Here is a 15,697-nt window from a genome sequence, read left to right on the forward strand (position 1 = left end):
GATTGCGACATTCTGCCAGAAATAATTGAATTCAGCATTCACATATATATGTTTCAGACACCAAATAACACGTTAGATTTTTTGAATCCGTTCGCCACCGAGATGACGTTCCACTCATTGTTCTCCTGGACTACATGCACTCTGCAGGATGGAGACAATGGCAGCTCAGCCTAGATAAAGGTGACCAACTTGCCACGTAACATCCATCACTGGCCGGTACTAGGATGTTGTCGTCGTTTCATTTGACACAAACAACTTGAAGAACCAAGCGGCAAAAACTAGTTCCTCACTCTATGGCCCTAACTCTAAGCTCTCCCATTCTGGCAGCAGCCCAGCCCGGGATTCACATGCTATGCTAGATGTTTCGATCCTTTGTGTGCACCTTGATGCTTATCTGTTGTGTTCCTTGCGTGGTCAGGATACTAACAATCTGATGAAAGAAGATTAACTTTAGTCACGGAGCAAAAGAGCATAGAAATGGACAAGGCACATGATGGAAACCAATTTTCAGGCTAGAGTGACCACCTACATGTCTCAGCGAAATTCATCGTGGAAGTAGTCTTCGTCGTCGTCGTCGCTAAGGTAAACACTGCCATAAAATGCATAGGGGTTCTCAATCATCTCTTCCAAAGTTAGCTTCCCATCATGATCTTTGTCTGCCTGCATTACGGTTACGGTGAAGCAAATCGTACATGTCATCTCCCAGAAAAGCGGCCTATCATATGAATGCTCAAAGAGGAAGTTAGTAGAATAAGACTGTCCTTTTGGTTGACCACATTCAAATTGCCAAAAGAATATCAAACAGCCATAGAGAATACAAACAGAAGGAAAGATGCAGTTACGGGACCATGAAAGTACAGACTAGCAGATTCTAGCTGTCGGTGTTTCGAATCACTGACTAGTAAATTTATGATTTACGCGTCTGGTTTGGATAGTGTGCTCGGAGGACACAAGAATTTATACTGGTTCGGACAAAATGTCCTTATGTCCAGTCTGCTGCTGCACGTGTTACCGGCACTAGTTTGTAGTAGGGGTTACAAACGGACGAGAGAGGGAGCAAGTCCCAAGTCTTTGGTGAAAGGGTCAAACGGAGTTGAATCTCGTTGAGCTCGTTCAGCCTTGCCCTTCGTGGGGCGTCCTGCTTCCCCTTTTATAGATGAAGGGGAAGGTGCAGGTTACACAAGAGAAAGAGAGGGAGAGAAAAGCAAAGGAGATGGCCTCCGGGGTCGCGGTGCCCTTCATCTTCTTTACGTGGGTCCCGCCGGTCCTGTAGATGATGACGGGAACAGTTCCACGTCGCGACCCTATTCATCACTGGCGCCATACTCGAGCGTCGTCGGCCGGTCGTGGCGCTCCATTCCGTCCCGGCGGGTGGCATGGTTAGCAGATACCCCCGTCAGAAGTCGTACGGGGATTAGGTAGTATAGCACCAGCACGTCTGAAACTGTTGGCGACGTGAGTCCTCAGGTATGGCCCGTCGTGGCCGCGGGTCACGTCAAGACGCGTATATTCCCTGTCTGATGTCAGAAGTTTGACCCTGGGTTCGTACTCTTAGATCCGTAGTGGTTGGAGACGGTACGGACCATCGTCGGGCGAGGCGGAATCCCCCTTCGAGGGGTCTGGCAAGACGTAGTCCGCACCCGAGGGGTCGGGCGAGACAGAGTTCGCGCCCTCGGGGTCAGACATGACGGAGCCCGCGCCCTCGGGGTCAGACGTGACGGAGCCTGCGCCCGAGGGGTCTGGCGAGACGGAGCCAGCGCCCTCGATGTGGGGGATATGACCTTCGGTATCCATAAGACAAGACATGGGCCGCACCATCAGAGGTGGCCCAGCCCACAAGATCAAAGCGTGCACGGCACTGATCGACGTGCACCGCAAGATATTGTATAGTACCAAATAGGATACTTTCCTTGTAACCCTACCCCTCCAGAGTATATAAGGAGAGGCATGGGTCGCCTAGTCGCCAGCTACATACATCGACATACATTACATATTCAATACAATGCAACAAAGACACAGGACGTAGGGTATTACGTCGATCAGACGGCCCAAACATGTCTAAATCGCTGTCTCTACGCCTTGTGTCACCATCCGACTCCTGATTACGCGCACCTCCACCGATCAATCTACTTTCGTGGGATACCCCTCGGAGGACTACCGAGCATCTTTTGTCGACAGTTGACGCCCACCGTGGGGCTGTGCGTGCTGATCCCTGGCGAACCAGATGGCGTAACTCAAGATCAACATCCTTCGCGGCAACTCGACGGATCGCGTCGACATCCTTCGACAACCACGGCGCACGTCTTCGTACGTGGATTGACACCGCCAAGCTCCGACTACGTCCGTCCTACTCCAACACGAGATCAACTTCGTTCCAGCCGTCAAGCGAGCCGCTAAGCGAGCTGCCCGCGTCACCGACCAGATAACGCCATATGTCGCCGACCAGACATTCTGTATAAAGCTAATCACGCTTTAATATTTTTCTAAATATTCTTCAATTTTCGTATATCGCCATAATGTTTCTCCGAGCTATTTTCTCCATGTTTGTTCTCCAAACGATTTTCTTTCATGTATACCATCTTAAAGATGATATACAACTAAGTGTAAGGTGAACCCCCGAACAGTCATGTTGACGCTCGGATGTCCCCAAAGACGGCCCTGTCTCTAGCTCCTTTCTACACGTGCACGAGCGTCTGCCCTCTGCGTTATAGGTGGTCGGCAGCGGCTTCTTGGCGATGCTTTGTTCTTCCTACATGCACACGGGCTCCGCGCTCCGCGTTATGGTTAACGGGCTAGCTAGGGCTGGAGACTCAGCTACACACTAATTGGTCGTGCACGCATTTTAAAGTGCCTATAACAACTAAACGGTTGCTTCTGTACCTAAACCATCTTTCCCATGCTCAAGAGAGCATATCAAGCTACCAACCCGAGCTAAAACACGACACCATCTCTTAACTTGACTTCACAAAATAAATTGTCAAACATGGCATTGTCTTACTGTATATATATACTTAAATTCTTTTAAGTCTTTGAGCTGAATTTGATTTCAAGTTCTATTTTTAGGCTATTAGAAATGTTAGCTAGCAATGTTATTTTTTCGCAGCAAGTATTTCACTATCATTTACAAAGTTTGTACTTAAAACTTTATTTAAGTATCACATACATGTTCTATATTATTTTTGCTCAATAAAAATTGGTTTTTCCACCCTACTTGACATAACATGAGTTATTGAATAAATTTCCATTTAACATTTTTATTGATCATTTTAGGCTACAAGCAATTTATCAACACTTTCTATCACATGCATTATTACATAAACATGATGCTCATGACATGATTTAGTAGTTTGGTTAGGGCGTAACACCGAGGGTGTTACATCGACCCCTATGTCGTTGCTGGGGTCTAGTGTAACTGAAGATCGAGGAGACAGCGAAACCGATAAGAAAAAAATGTTTTCGCATTTTAGAAACATCATTCTTAATTTCCGCAAGTATATGCATAGGCTAGGGGTAAAAGCGACGTAGTTTCTCGATGTTCTAGGCGTTGATGAAGACTTTGCCGTCGATAGTCTTGAGCTTGTAAGTGCTCGGTCGGAGCACCTTCGCGACGACGTACGGTCCTTCCCATGACGAAGAGAGCTTATGGCGGTTCTTGTTGATCTGGACGAGGCGGAGCACCAAGTCCTCGACGTTGAAGGCCCGACGCCGCACCCGACGGTCGTGGTACTGGCGCAACGCTTGCTAGTACTTGGCCGAGCAGAGGAAGGCAACTCACGTGCTTCATCGAGCTGATCCATGGCGTCCTCGAGGGACGCCTCAGCTCCCTGCCCATCGTACGCCCTAACCCTCGACGCTCCGTAGTCGAGGTCGGTTGGGAGGACCGCCTCGGAACCGTAGACCATGAAGAAAGATGTGTAGTCGATCGCCCGGCTAGATGTTGTCCTCAAGCTCCAGAGTACCACGGGAAGCTCCGCAAGCCATCATCCGCCGAATTTGTTCAGCCGGTTGAAGATCCTAGGCTTAAGGCCTTGCAAGACCATGTCGTTCACACGCTCAACCTACCCATTTGTGCAGGGGTGGCGCCACGGCGGCCCAATCGATGCGGATGTGGTAGTCATCACAAAATCGAAGGAATTTTTTCCCGATGAACTGTGTGTCGTTTGTGATGATGGTGTTCGAAACTCCAAAGCGGTAGACGATGTCTAGGAAAAATTGCACGGCTTGCTCGGATTTGATCACGGAGATTGACCAAGCCTTTATCCATTTTGTGAACTTGTTCACGGCGACAAGCAAGTGCGTGTAGCCCTCGGACGCTCCTTTGAGTGGTCCAACCAGATCAAGCCCCTAGACCGCGAACGGCCATGAGCGCTTGGGCCGACATGTGGGTTTGACGAGCGTAGTACTGACACCCTTCGTAGGCGTGCACAATTTGCTCGACGTCGGCCACCGCGGTTGGCCAGTAGAAGCCCTATCGGAACGCGTTTCCGACCAAGGTTCTGGGTGTGGCATGATGTCCGCAGACCCCACCATGGATGTCCTTCAGCAGTAGCCTCCCTTGTTCGATGGGGATGCAACACTGTAGGATCTTGGTGTGGCTTCGCTTGTAGAGCTCCCCCTCAATAATGACGAAGGACTTGGCGCGGCGTGCAAGCCGTCGGGCCTCCATTTTGTTCGTCGGGAGCACCTCGTGGAGGAGGTAAACGAGGTAAGGTGTCCTCCAATCAGCTAAAGGGTCGGGCTCTGCCACCGGATCTTCGTCAAGCTCCATGACTTCAGGGTCAGAAGGAGCCGACGGTCAGCCAACCCTAGAGCCCAGGGCAGGCGGCCTGTCACCGGTCTATTCCCGCTCCTCGTAGCGGACCGAGGGCTTGTACTGATCGCTGGTGAAGACGCCCGTTGGCACCGGCTCTCGCCGGACGCCATTTTCACTAGCGTGTCGTTCACCTCGTTGAGCAGCCTCAGGATGTGGTTGAGTTCGAGGCCATCGAACTTGTTCTCTAGCTGGCGGACTTCTTGGCAGTACGCAGCCCTCTTGGTGTTGTGGCCGCTTGGCTCCTTCATGACTTGATCGATGACTAGCTACGAGTCGCCTTGGACGTCAAGCCGTCGGATGCCCAACTCGACGACGACGCGTAGGCCGTTGATGAGTGTCTCATATTCGTCCACATTGTTGGAGGCGGGGAAGTGAAACAAAGACCATTCCTGCGCTGGCGCCTTTCTTCGTCAGCAATTCGTCGAAGTACATCGTCCAGTACTCTTGGTCGACAGCTACTGGAGGCATCTGAATCTCGATCCATTCTGCAACGAAATCGTCCAGCGCTTAGGACTTGATGGTCATCCGAGGGGCATACGAAATGCCCTGGCCCATCAGCTCGAGTGCCCACTTTGTGATTCTTCCTGTGGCGTCCCGGTTTTGGACGACTTCACCGAGAGAAAAGGATGTCACGACCGTCACCGGGTGCGACTCGAAGTAGTGACGTAACTTTCTCCTGGCAATCAAGACGGAGTACAAAAGCTTCTGGATTTGGGGATAGCGAGTCTTGGAATAGGTCAAGACTTCGCTAACGAAGTATACGGGGCGCTACACCTTTAGTGCATGTCCCTCTTCCTGTTCTACCACCACGGCGGCGCTGACCACTTGCGAGGTGGCCGCAATGTAAAGCAGGAGTGGTTCCCCATCGGTCGACGGGACCAGAATCGAGGCTTTCATCAGGATTTCCTTGACCTTGTCAAGTGCCTCATGAGCCTCGAGTGTCCACGCAAATCGGTCAGTTTTCTTTAGAAGCCGGTATAGGGGAATGTTGTAACACCCTAGTGTTAAGCATTGCATTTGGCACTTGCATTTCATGAGCACAAGCACCATCCAAGCATTCATGAGCATGAGCATGTGAAGTTTCATTTCATTCACCTTCTCTTTATCACCTGTGATGTTGCTTATATACTTGCATATGCTTATGATCATGTGTGACCAATGCAAGAGATGGTTGTGAGGTCACAAAAACACCTTAGGCATATCTAGGATGGTAAATGGAACAATGTTTGTATTCATGACATGGGCCAAATTTGCTTCTAAGTCATAGTTTACTCAAAATTTTATTTCTCATGATCCTACTTTGACCAAAGTTGAACTATAGCATAGGGTGTTTGCATGGCAGTGCACCCTTAATAAAAGTTGTAGTTCTTGACATGGGTAACAAACTTTATTTAAGGGTCATGAGCTAATTCAGTGCCTAACATGGTAAAATATGGTCCACAAGAATCAACAAAATGATGTTTTGAGACTTAAAAATTTTGTTGTCTAGAAGCTGTTTTTAGTTTCAATGTGACCTACTTTGCAGCTTTGCATTTTGAAAACCAGTGAGAATTTGGCAATGCTTCTTAAAGTAAAGTTGCAGTACTCACATAGCTCTACAACTTTCACTAGTACAATTTTTGCTAATTTTGAAGAGATGAGGAGATCTAGGAGCTCAAAGTCGCCCTGTCAGTCGACTGAATCAGGCCTGATGGCCGATTTCAAATGGCCTTGGTGGCAGAGCACGCACAGGCCAGGCGCGCCATCTGGCGGCCATACACCGGCGTCGGGCCACGCTGCCAGGACAAAGGGAGGGCAAGCCTCGCGTGCATCTTCTCTCACTCTCACTCGCGCTCTCCTGTCTCTCTCTCGCTCTCATGCAGCGCCGAAGCGGAGGAGCACCACGCCGTCGCCGCCACCGAGCTTCGCTGGCCTAGCTTGACACCACGCCGCATCACCGCGAAATCGCTTGCGTACACAGAGCCACCGCGCCATCCTCTTCATCCCTGAGCCGCCATTGTCACCGTTCAAGCCCAGGTAATGCGACAATTCACGTCGTCGTCACCACCATGGCCACGGAGGGCCGCCAAGCTCCGAGCTCACCGTGGCCAGCCATATCCACCGCTCCTCCTACCTCTTTCTCCCCTAGTCCGTCGTCATCTTAGGTCCCAATAGCTCACGTCGCAGTCGGTTTAACCGATATCGCCGCCGCCGCGCGGGAACGTGTGACTACACCACGCGCGCCCGCAATGGTCGCGAGCTCAAGCTCGCTGCGTCTGACACCGACTAGACCCCGTCGCCCCCCTCTAGAGTGTTTCCGCATGGCCTTGAACCCTAGCACCATCACCAAAGATAGAGACCCGTCAGCAACCACCGTCTCATTGGAATGATAAGCGCCACCGCATGCGCTATGTGTCGCCGCACCGCCATGCATGTGGCAGGAGCTCTTCGCCGCTTCACCATGGCTCGATCCGCACCGTAGAGCTCTGCTAGGGTTCGTAGAACTCGTAGCCGTGCTTGCTTGGTCACATCTTCGCCAGAGACGCCGAGTCCGCCACCGCGCGTCGCCATTAGCGCCGCCGCCATAGCCAACTGCCATTAGAGATCCGAGGACCTACCTCATTCGATGCGGAATGTTGAGGGGAACACGACGGTGGTGACCGTACCGCCGGAGACCTCGTCGTCTACGAGCTACGGCCAGTCAAAGCGTCGCCCTGTTTTTGTGTGTATGACATGTGGGGTCACGTTGACCGCGCGCCCCCACTGTCAGCGCCTCTGGGTGCACTAGACCGGGTGCACCTAGCTGTTGGGCCCAATTTGAAATTTGATTTTCTTTATTTATTTTCATAGATTTGAATGCAAACTTCAAAAATTGATACCTGGAGTTAGGAGTGTCAAAATTAGGTGAACTAAATTTTGTTAGATTCATCATGAAGTGTACTATTTGATAAAAATATGAAACCTACTATTTAGAATATTTTTCTAGGAGAATTAAATTGAGCTAGATAAGTGCTTTTAAATTTGTTTCCATCTTGTAAAATGCATGTCTTGAGCTAGGAAAGTGCAAAACTTATGATTTCAATTTTGCTGGTCTTGTGTTGACATGCTCTAGCTAGGAAAAATGCAAAACCTACCGTAAGCATACTTGGTATATGGTTTTTCTATTTAATCTTAATTAATTGCTAGTTTCTAGTGAAAATAAATAGGATAAAAATACATAATATATGATCAAGCCGATTTTTACACAGTGTTCTTATGCTAGGATGAAAGTAAGAAAAATAGGAAATCTGTTGTTTGATACTTTTCACTAGGTTAAACTATTTTTTACTAAAATAAGCCTATACAACTTGTCATTTTTGTAGAGGTTGCTATACTTATCCAAATGGCATGAAATTTGTACAGTAGACTATTGGGATCATATGTAACCTACTGTAATTTTATCCGAATTTATTGAGCATTGGAAATATTTATCCTCTAAATCATCTTATTATATAAGGAAACTAATAAATGCATGTAAGTAAATTATTGAGGTTTTACCATGATGTTTTCTAGGGCGCTTGTGATGCACATGGTCTGTTGGTATCGGTAGTTATGCTAAAAATTAATTGGTTATTGACAGCTAGTTAATTATTGCTCTATAATTCAACTAAATGGTAGCATGTGTAGTTTCTATTGTGGTGACAATTTCGTGATGATAATGATCTTTTCTATGAAACTTATTAATAACAAAGTTGTAGATAACTTACCCATCTATCTTGTCCTAAAATTTCATAGTTATAGGCTAAATGGTTTAAGATTTATAGCTTTTAGAAGTTTGCTTTCAGATTTGCTTAGTCTCTGGACCGATCTGAAAGATTGAATCATTTGACCTAGATAGCTACTGAATCACCTTAAGATGATTAAAAGAAAGTTGTAGGCAATTTCATAAGGTTTCCAGAAAGTCCACAACCATATTGTTTGGATGTATATAACTCCAGATATGGTCAAACCAAGTGGCTGCTGTCTTGTAGTCCGAAAAATATTTTAAATGTGTTTGTTTAATTACTAAAGAAGAGATATGCACCTACTCAGTAAAAGAAGTTAATCGTGTTATCACCCTAATACCTTGCTGTTAAGAGCACTCATGAGTATGCATTTCATCATATCATTCATATCATTACCTATGCATCCATGATATCTTATTCGTGCTCATGCATATAGAATCGCCCAAAGAAATCACCATCTTGGAGTTCGAAGCAGAGGAGGAGGGGAATCAGGAGACACCCAACCCGCAGCTCCCGAAGGAGAGGAGCCGGCCACTGACGAACTTCCGGAGTGCCCTGATCACCGACCCACATCTTTTCTAAAAGGCAAACCCCGAAGCATTATAAGCCTCCTATGTTTTACAAAATATCACTTAAGTCCTTTATGTTTAATGCATTAGGTTATAAGAGTTTATTGAAAACACTTGATGCATAGAACTACCTTGTCCAGAAATATACCTTGAATCCTATGTAGGTCTAGAATCGAATAACTGCTTAGCAATGCTTAGCTCGGTAGAAGTCGGGTGATTTCCTGTCACCTGCGAGATATAGGTGGACACTGAACCACGGTTGGCTATATTTGCTATCGTGTAAAAGAACCATGGGATGTTGTAAATCGAGGCCGGACGGAGTCTATGTTGTAAGTTGACTCATATGATTCTGTCTGCGCCGATTAAGGACTGCATCATTATTGGTCCTCGATCATTTTAAACGCATGCCTCTCACTTAGCTGGCCAGATAACTCGTTCCGACCACGAAGCCGAGTAGCTCAACTCAAGTCGGGCCTCATTTTGTCAAAGTGCGCACTCTGGATGGTAGTAAGGATGTACGGGGAGTCAGATGTGAGCCCAAGGGTAGGGTAGTCCTGATCGTCCTAGCAGCTGGTTGTCCCTGGTTGTGCGGTGCTGATCGAACCCGCGAAATGTGGACCTGAGTTGTACCAAAGGTGAACTAAGGCTACCGTGGCTGGTAGACCTGAGTTTGTGTTAGGAATACTACCTAGTTGGTTGCAATCGATTCGAATCGCTGTCTCTCCCAAATAGTGAGAAACTTGGCGGAGCCCCTTCATCGTAGTAATTGAATTATGGAATATGATGGTTCTGATGACTATGAAAATCTTCCACCGGCTATGGTTACTATTGTTATGCTACTAAATGATATACCACATGCTTGGCATAGGTTAGTTGCTAATCTATAGTTTAATAGCTATAATTAACTAACTTGATAACCGAATTATAAAATGTATAGCTCAACTAGTAGCTTTTATGCAAAATGTTGTCAAGCTAACATCACTTATAAAGCCTTACATGATCTTTGGAGTCACTTTATTTTTGGTGTATGATGGCTAAGTCTAGCTGAGTACCTTCTTGTACTCAGGGTTTATTTCCCACTTGTTGTAGGTAACAGTCTTTCATGACTATTGTAAGAATTGCTTTTGTCCCGCTGTGGACGAGGAGTAGGCCCCGGACAAGGCGCTTCTATTTATATATCTCGTCTATGATGCTTTTGTGGGTTGTGATCACATACTGGCAAGTATTTGAACCATGGTGTGGGATGTTGGTTTAAAAACTACTTTGCTTTCGCTACTACATTATTTGAACTTGGTTTGTAATAACTTTAATCGCACTCTGATGTATGGCAATATATTTGTGAACTCTATATAACATGTGGCATGCATGTTGAATCATGTACGATCTTGATTGTATGTTGGCGATGAATCGAGACCCTTCGTGTTACTCGACGGACTACCAAGTTTATATGGGCTCACGTATGATAGTGCGACCGCTTGCGGGCTGCCATTGTACTTGTGCTCTTATAAATTGGTTGGTTCTATTATAGAGGCCTCGTTCGCTGAAGCGTAGGATAAAAAGGCTAAGCGCGGTGAGGCACCCTGTACTCATTGTACTTCTTGTGATGGCTGAGATCTTCTCCGGGTTGGCCTCGATGCCGCGCTCGGAGACGATGAACCCAAACAGCATACCCCTCGGGACCTCGAAAACGCATTTTTCAGGGTTGAGTTTGATGCCGTTTGCTCGAAGTTTCGCGAAGGTTTGCTCTAGGTCTGCTACGAGCTAGTCAGCCTGTTTGGACTTGACCACGATGTCATGTACGTAGCCTCAACGGTTCACCCGATGAGGTCCTTGAAACACTTGAGCATACAATGTTGATATGTAGCCCCTGCATTTTTCAGACCGAACGGCATCGTGACATAGCAGAACGATCCGAATAGGGTGATGAAAGAAGTCGCGTGCCGGTCAGATTCTTTCATTATGATCTGATGGTATCTGGAGTACGCATCAAGGAAGTAGAGGGTTTCGCACCCTGAGATCGAGTTGACTACTTGATCTATACGTGGCAAAGAAAACGGATCCTTTGGACACGCCTTGTTGAGGCTCGTGTAGTCAACACACATTCTCCATTTCCCATTCTTTTTTTCGTACAAGGACGGGATTGGCTAACCACTCGGGATGATACACTTCCTTGATGAATCTAGCCACCAAAAGCTTTGCGATCTCCTCGCTGATGGCCCTGCGCTTCTCCTCGTCGAAGCGACGCAGGCGCTGCTTTATCGGCTTGGAGCCTGGCCTGATCTTCAAGGCGTGCTTGGCGACTTCCCTCGGAATGCCTGGCATGTCCGAGGGTTTCCACGCGAAGATATCTCTGTTGGCGCGGAGAAAGTCGACGAGCGCGCTTCTCTATTTGGAGGAAAGCATGGTGCCGATGCGCACCACTTTGTCCTCGAAGCTGCTGGGGTCTATGGGGACCTCCATGACGCCCTCCGCGGGCTCAAAAGATCCGGCCGACCGCTTGGAGTCGGGTGCTTCCTCGGCGGTCCCCTCCTTGATGACCGCGAGCTCCTCGGAGGCGATAATGGCCGAAAGGTAACTTGTGTATATTAAGTTGACCATGGAGCTATATTCTAATAATCTGATATCTCAAAGAACAACAAAAAGAAGCAATGGGGGGAAAATATGAACCAAACCTCTGAAATAGCATGGATGGCTTGCTGTCTAGAATAATAGCGTTCGGAAAGATAGAGCTTATCAAGAACAGGCTCTAGTTCATGCTCCGAAATAAACCTGCAGAAAAGATTTTTCTCAAATGAATACAGGTTGAAGGTTATGCGAGATTCTGTTAGAAATTAGAAATATGTCCACTAGCATACCCATCATTATCTTTGTCAAGTTTAGAAAACCAATCCTTCGCAACTGTTATGTTCCCAATATGGGAAATATCTGCATTCTCGTCATCATAACCATGTATATGGTCGTGTAGCCCATTAAAGTATTCTTCAAAGTTTAACTTTCCATCACCATCTTTATCCCTCTGCCTGGATATGGCATAGTGAGTAAGGAATTTCAAACATAACCTCAAGGAAACTGAAGTGTGCTCTAATAGTGCACATAAATAGTTAATGAGCAAACGCGTCAATAGCACGGTGGTAGGTCATCTGGTTGGGAGGCTGCCAAGCAGGGTTCAAATCCTAGGTTGCATGAAAAAAAAAGGTCCCTCGCTGTATATCTGTCTACAAAGATACGTGCTGTAAGCGTGTCCAGGGCAGCCAGCTTTTAGGGCCTTTTCTCGACCCTACAGTTCGAGGAAATTTCTTCCTTCCCTGATATACCTCAGGGGAGGCCAATCCCTCAGGGGTCGAGTTTTTTTAAAATAGTTAATGATGGAAGAATATCCACCTTTAAAAACTCATTAGAGTGACACAAAATCAACAATTTCCAAGTTTCCAGACATGATGGATTATTCAAAAGGTCCATTGGTGTTTTAATCAAAGCGACATGCTTTACTCAGGTTTGTTAGTTTCTTTTGCTTCAAGTGATTTATATATGCCTCAAAACGTGTGCCTCATACTTAGTGTTAAGTACAGCCTAGTTTGCTCATTACCATGGGTTCAATATAGAGATGTCTGGTTTGTAAGTTATAAAAGGTTTAGTATTATATGTATTTTAAAACTTATGGAACATAGAAGGAGGAGATGGATATAAAACCTATAGTTGTTAAGACAAGCTGAAAGAAACTGTTGCCAAAACTCCAAGAAACATATCAACAAGTAATGTGTAGTTAGTATCAATTACTTCAAGAAAAGAGCAAAACTTTTATCAATAGCCTATCCATGATAGGAGCAGCAGGGGCGGAGCTTAATTATGGCCAAAGTGGGCCATGGCCCCCCTTGCTCACCTTAATCTTCATTAAGTAAACAGTAATTTCAGCACTGTTCATTGATATGTAGAGCTCAATTACATAGATTAGCCCCCCTGTTTGTTCAGTCAAGCTCCGCCACTGGAAGTAAGCCCTATAACAAAGGCCAATATGACTTGTTGTCTAGGACTAAACAAAGTCATCGCCAGCATAACCCTATATGAGGCCTAGCCCAGCCCAAGCTCAACCATCCTGAATTGAGGCCCAGCCCAGCCCAAGGTCAACCATCCTGAATTGAACCCTGTCCTACCAAATCCAATTATTTAAATGGTATGAATAGGTTTGGTGTCTACTCACTATGAGGATGTGGCACAACAACAGAGCTTCTTTTGCATTTTTCAACTTAAAAAAAAGTCAAGATGTTTTCAACCTCAACAGAAGCAGGGCAGGGTTATTTAGTTTAAAGGGTCAAAAATCACTTCTTTCAGTTTGTCAGATGCAGAAACTGTTGTCCACACAGATCACACACATGTGAACAGCAAATTTCAACATAAGACACTCAGACAAAGCTATCAAACTTGCCTCACAGGATACTAATTAGACTGCATGTGACATAGTCAAAGCGACAAGATAAGAAAGAGCGCAAGGGTAAGAACAAATGCTACCAGTATTTCATAAAAACATAGCCAAAGATAGACAGTTTCATTGATGTCTCTATGGGCTCATGGCTCACCCATCAGTGAACCAACACCTCTTACTTTTGAAGGGTTATACCATCTTTAGTACATGTAAGTCATCTAAGTGCATGATCTGATGATCATGATTTTTTGGACCTTGATTTGTGCTAATGTAGGTGGAACCTATCTAGAATTCGGATTATTATTATGATGTATATTACTGCTTGTCACTTATCAGCAATGGAATTGTTAAGTATCACCCTGGCATCTATAACTAAAAAAATCCTTTCACTGATCACTAGTGGCTAAAGCCTGTTGCCAGCTACAGCATGAAACAAATTTCACAAACATATATTTTGATGGCTCGAGGATTCAGGACTCTGAAGCCAATAATTGATTTGAATTAAGTTTATGTACCCTTTTGAGGCTAAACCCAAGATTAAACCACTCCAAATCCTTTACAGCTATGCTGCTAAAATTAATGTAAACTAGGATAGAAAATAGTCGTAAGGCTGAGAAAGCATGCACCTTATTTCTTGTCTGCAGAGCAAATTGATGATTTTGGGATTATCCGAATCACTTGGATTAAGGAAACTGAAGCAGCAACAGGAAATTCAAAAGGCAGATGTCAGGAAATAATGAAGAACCATATTATTAACAAATTTGATGTTTGGTACAACTGAAACGAATGCTTACTCATTGAACTCAGCTTTATCAAGGAAACCATCAGCGTTTGCATCTGAGGCATTGAAATGCTCCTCCTTCCACCATTGGAACCCCAGCATATTGCCTTCTCCTGCAGAACAAGAACCAAGCAATCAGCAAACCAACGTATGAAAATACAGTGATAGCAGGGATTTTTTCCTTGCATTGCTACACTCATTGCTTCACGCAGAAACAAAAGCAGAGTATTTTGGCAATGTTACCATGGGATTCTTGGCGCAGCTTATTGAAGGCCTCGAATGAGACTATCCCATCGCCGTCCTTGTTGTAGAGCTCCATCTCCCTGGCGGAGCGGTGGTGCTGGTCGGCCCTGGCCTGCTGGAGGTTCCAGGTGGTGAGTTCGTCGAGGGAGACGAATCCGTCCTGCGGGGCGACGTCAATCTTGGGGAAGAGCTCGCGGATGCGGTCGGCGACGTTGAATCGCTCGTCGTCGTTGATGAAGTCCTCCTCATCCTTGAGGAACTCCTCCCACTCCTTCATGTGGTCATCCGGCTCGCCGCCGTGGAGGAGGCTGTAGTGCCCGCGCTCCCACTCCTTGTCGTCCAGCCGGCGCTCCAGCTCGGCGATGGTCGGGTCGAAGGAGGCCGCGTGGTGGTTTTGATGCTGCATCTGCTGTTGCCCTCCGTTCCCACCGGAGGCAGCGCCGGATGATGGGGCGCTCTTTGGGTGGAGCTTAAGGCGGCGGTGGAGGCTGCGGCCGTGGGCGTGGGGCTGGAGGCGGGGCGAGTAGGAGGCGAGGAGCAGCAGCAGGATGAAGGCGCACGCTACGTAGAGGAGGAGAACGGTGACCGGAGACTTCCGCCCCGCCGAGGCCGCTGCCGACGCCTGCGCCATCGCCGGCGAGTGAGGGAGATCGAGCGACGGGTGGGTGAGGTCCGTTTGCGGGTCTGAGATTTGGACCCGTTTAACTCGTACTCACCCAACGGGTGCGGTTTAGCAAGCAGTCAAGCACGCAAACCAGCCAATTTGGCATGTTCGCTTGTTGGTTTCAGCCAGCCCAAATCAGTCAGTCAACAGTGTTTTTCTCTCACAATAAACCAGCACCAGCCAGCCTAAACCAGCCCAGAAACCAACCAGCGAACAGGCCGAATGACGCAACTGCTGGTCGCAACGAAACCCGAGCGGTGACATGGCAAGGTCCCGTTGCGCCAGAAGTGACACGCATTTTCTCATAGTAAATACATGGCGGTCAACTTGAGCCGTATCAAACGGACCGGACTGCTAGCGGCAGGACGTCTCCGGTTGCAGCTGCCAGTGATTCCACCCGTCCGGTGAGACCTGCAACGGAAATACCATTAGAGCGAGTGTGTCTATTTCCGCGTAACGGAACG

General features: G+C 47.0%; 1 protein-coding gene across 1 annotated transcript; it reads right to left on the bottom strand.

Annotated features, from left to right (window-relative positions):
• On the bottom strand, nt 1–15,288 carry LOC136450060 (uncharacterized). The gene is made up of 7 exons (XM_066450324.1): nt 14,570–15,288; nt 14,340–14,439; nt 14,172–14,237; nt 11,981–12,145; nt 11,798–11,894; nt 530–660; nt 1–430 (listed from the first exon to the last, which is right to left on the bottom strand). The coding sequence occupies exons 1-6, from the start codon at nt 15,198–15,200 to the stop codon at nt 535–537; spliced, it is 1,185 nt and encodes a 394-aa protein (XP_066306421.1). The 5' UTR covers nt 15,201–15,288; the 3' UTR covers nt 1–430; nt 530–534.
• Between the last annotated feature and the right edge of the window lie 409 nt (nt 15,289–15,697).

Source organism: Miscanthus floridulus, chromosome 5 (assembly GCF_019320115.1).
Source record: "Miscanthus floridulus cultivar M001 chromosome 5, ASM1932011v1, whole genome shotgun sequence".
In the NCBI taxonomy this organism is placed as follows: Eukaryota; Viridiplantae; Streptophyta; class Magnoliopsida; order Poales; family Poaceae; genus Miscanthus; species Miscanthus floridulus.

What these genes read in the sequence shown, in the direction of transcription:
- LOC136450060 (XM_066450324.1), bottom strand. Translation starts at nt 15,200, where the DNA reads ATGGCGCAGGCGTCGGCAGCGGCCTCGGCGGGGCGGAAGTCTCCGGTC. An exon ending in GCTGCGCCAAGAATCCCATG is followed by an intron (nt 14,440 to 14,569) that starts GTAACATTGCCA and finishes CTTGTTCTGCAG; the next exon opens with GAGAAGGCAATATGCTGGGG. An exon ending in CTTGACAAAGATAATGATGG is followed by an intron (nt 11,895 to 11,980) that starts GTATGCTAGTGG and finishes TCTTTTCTGCAG; the next exon opens with GTTTATTTCGGAGCATGAAC.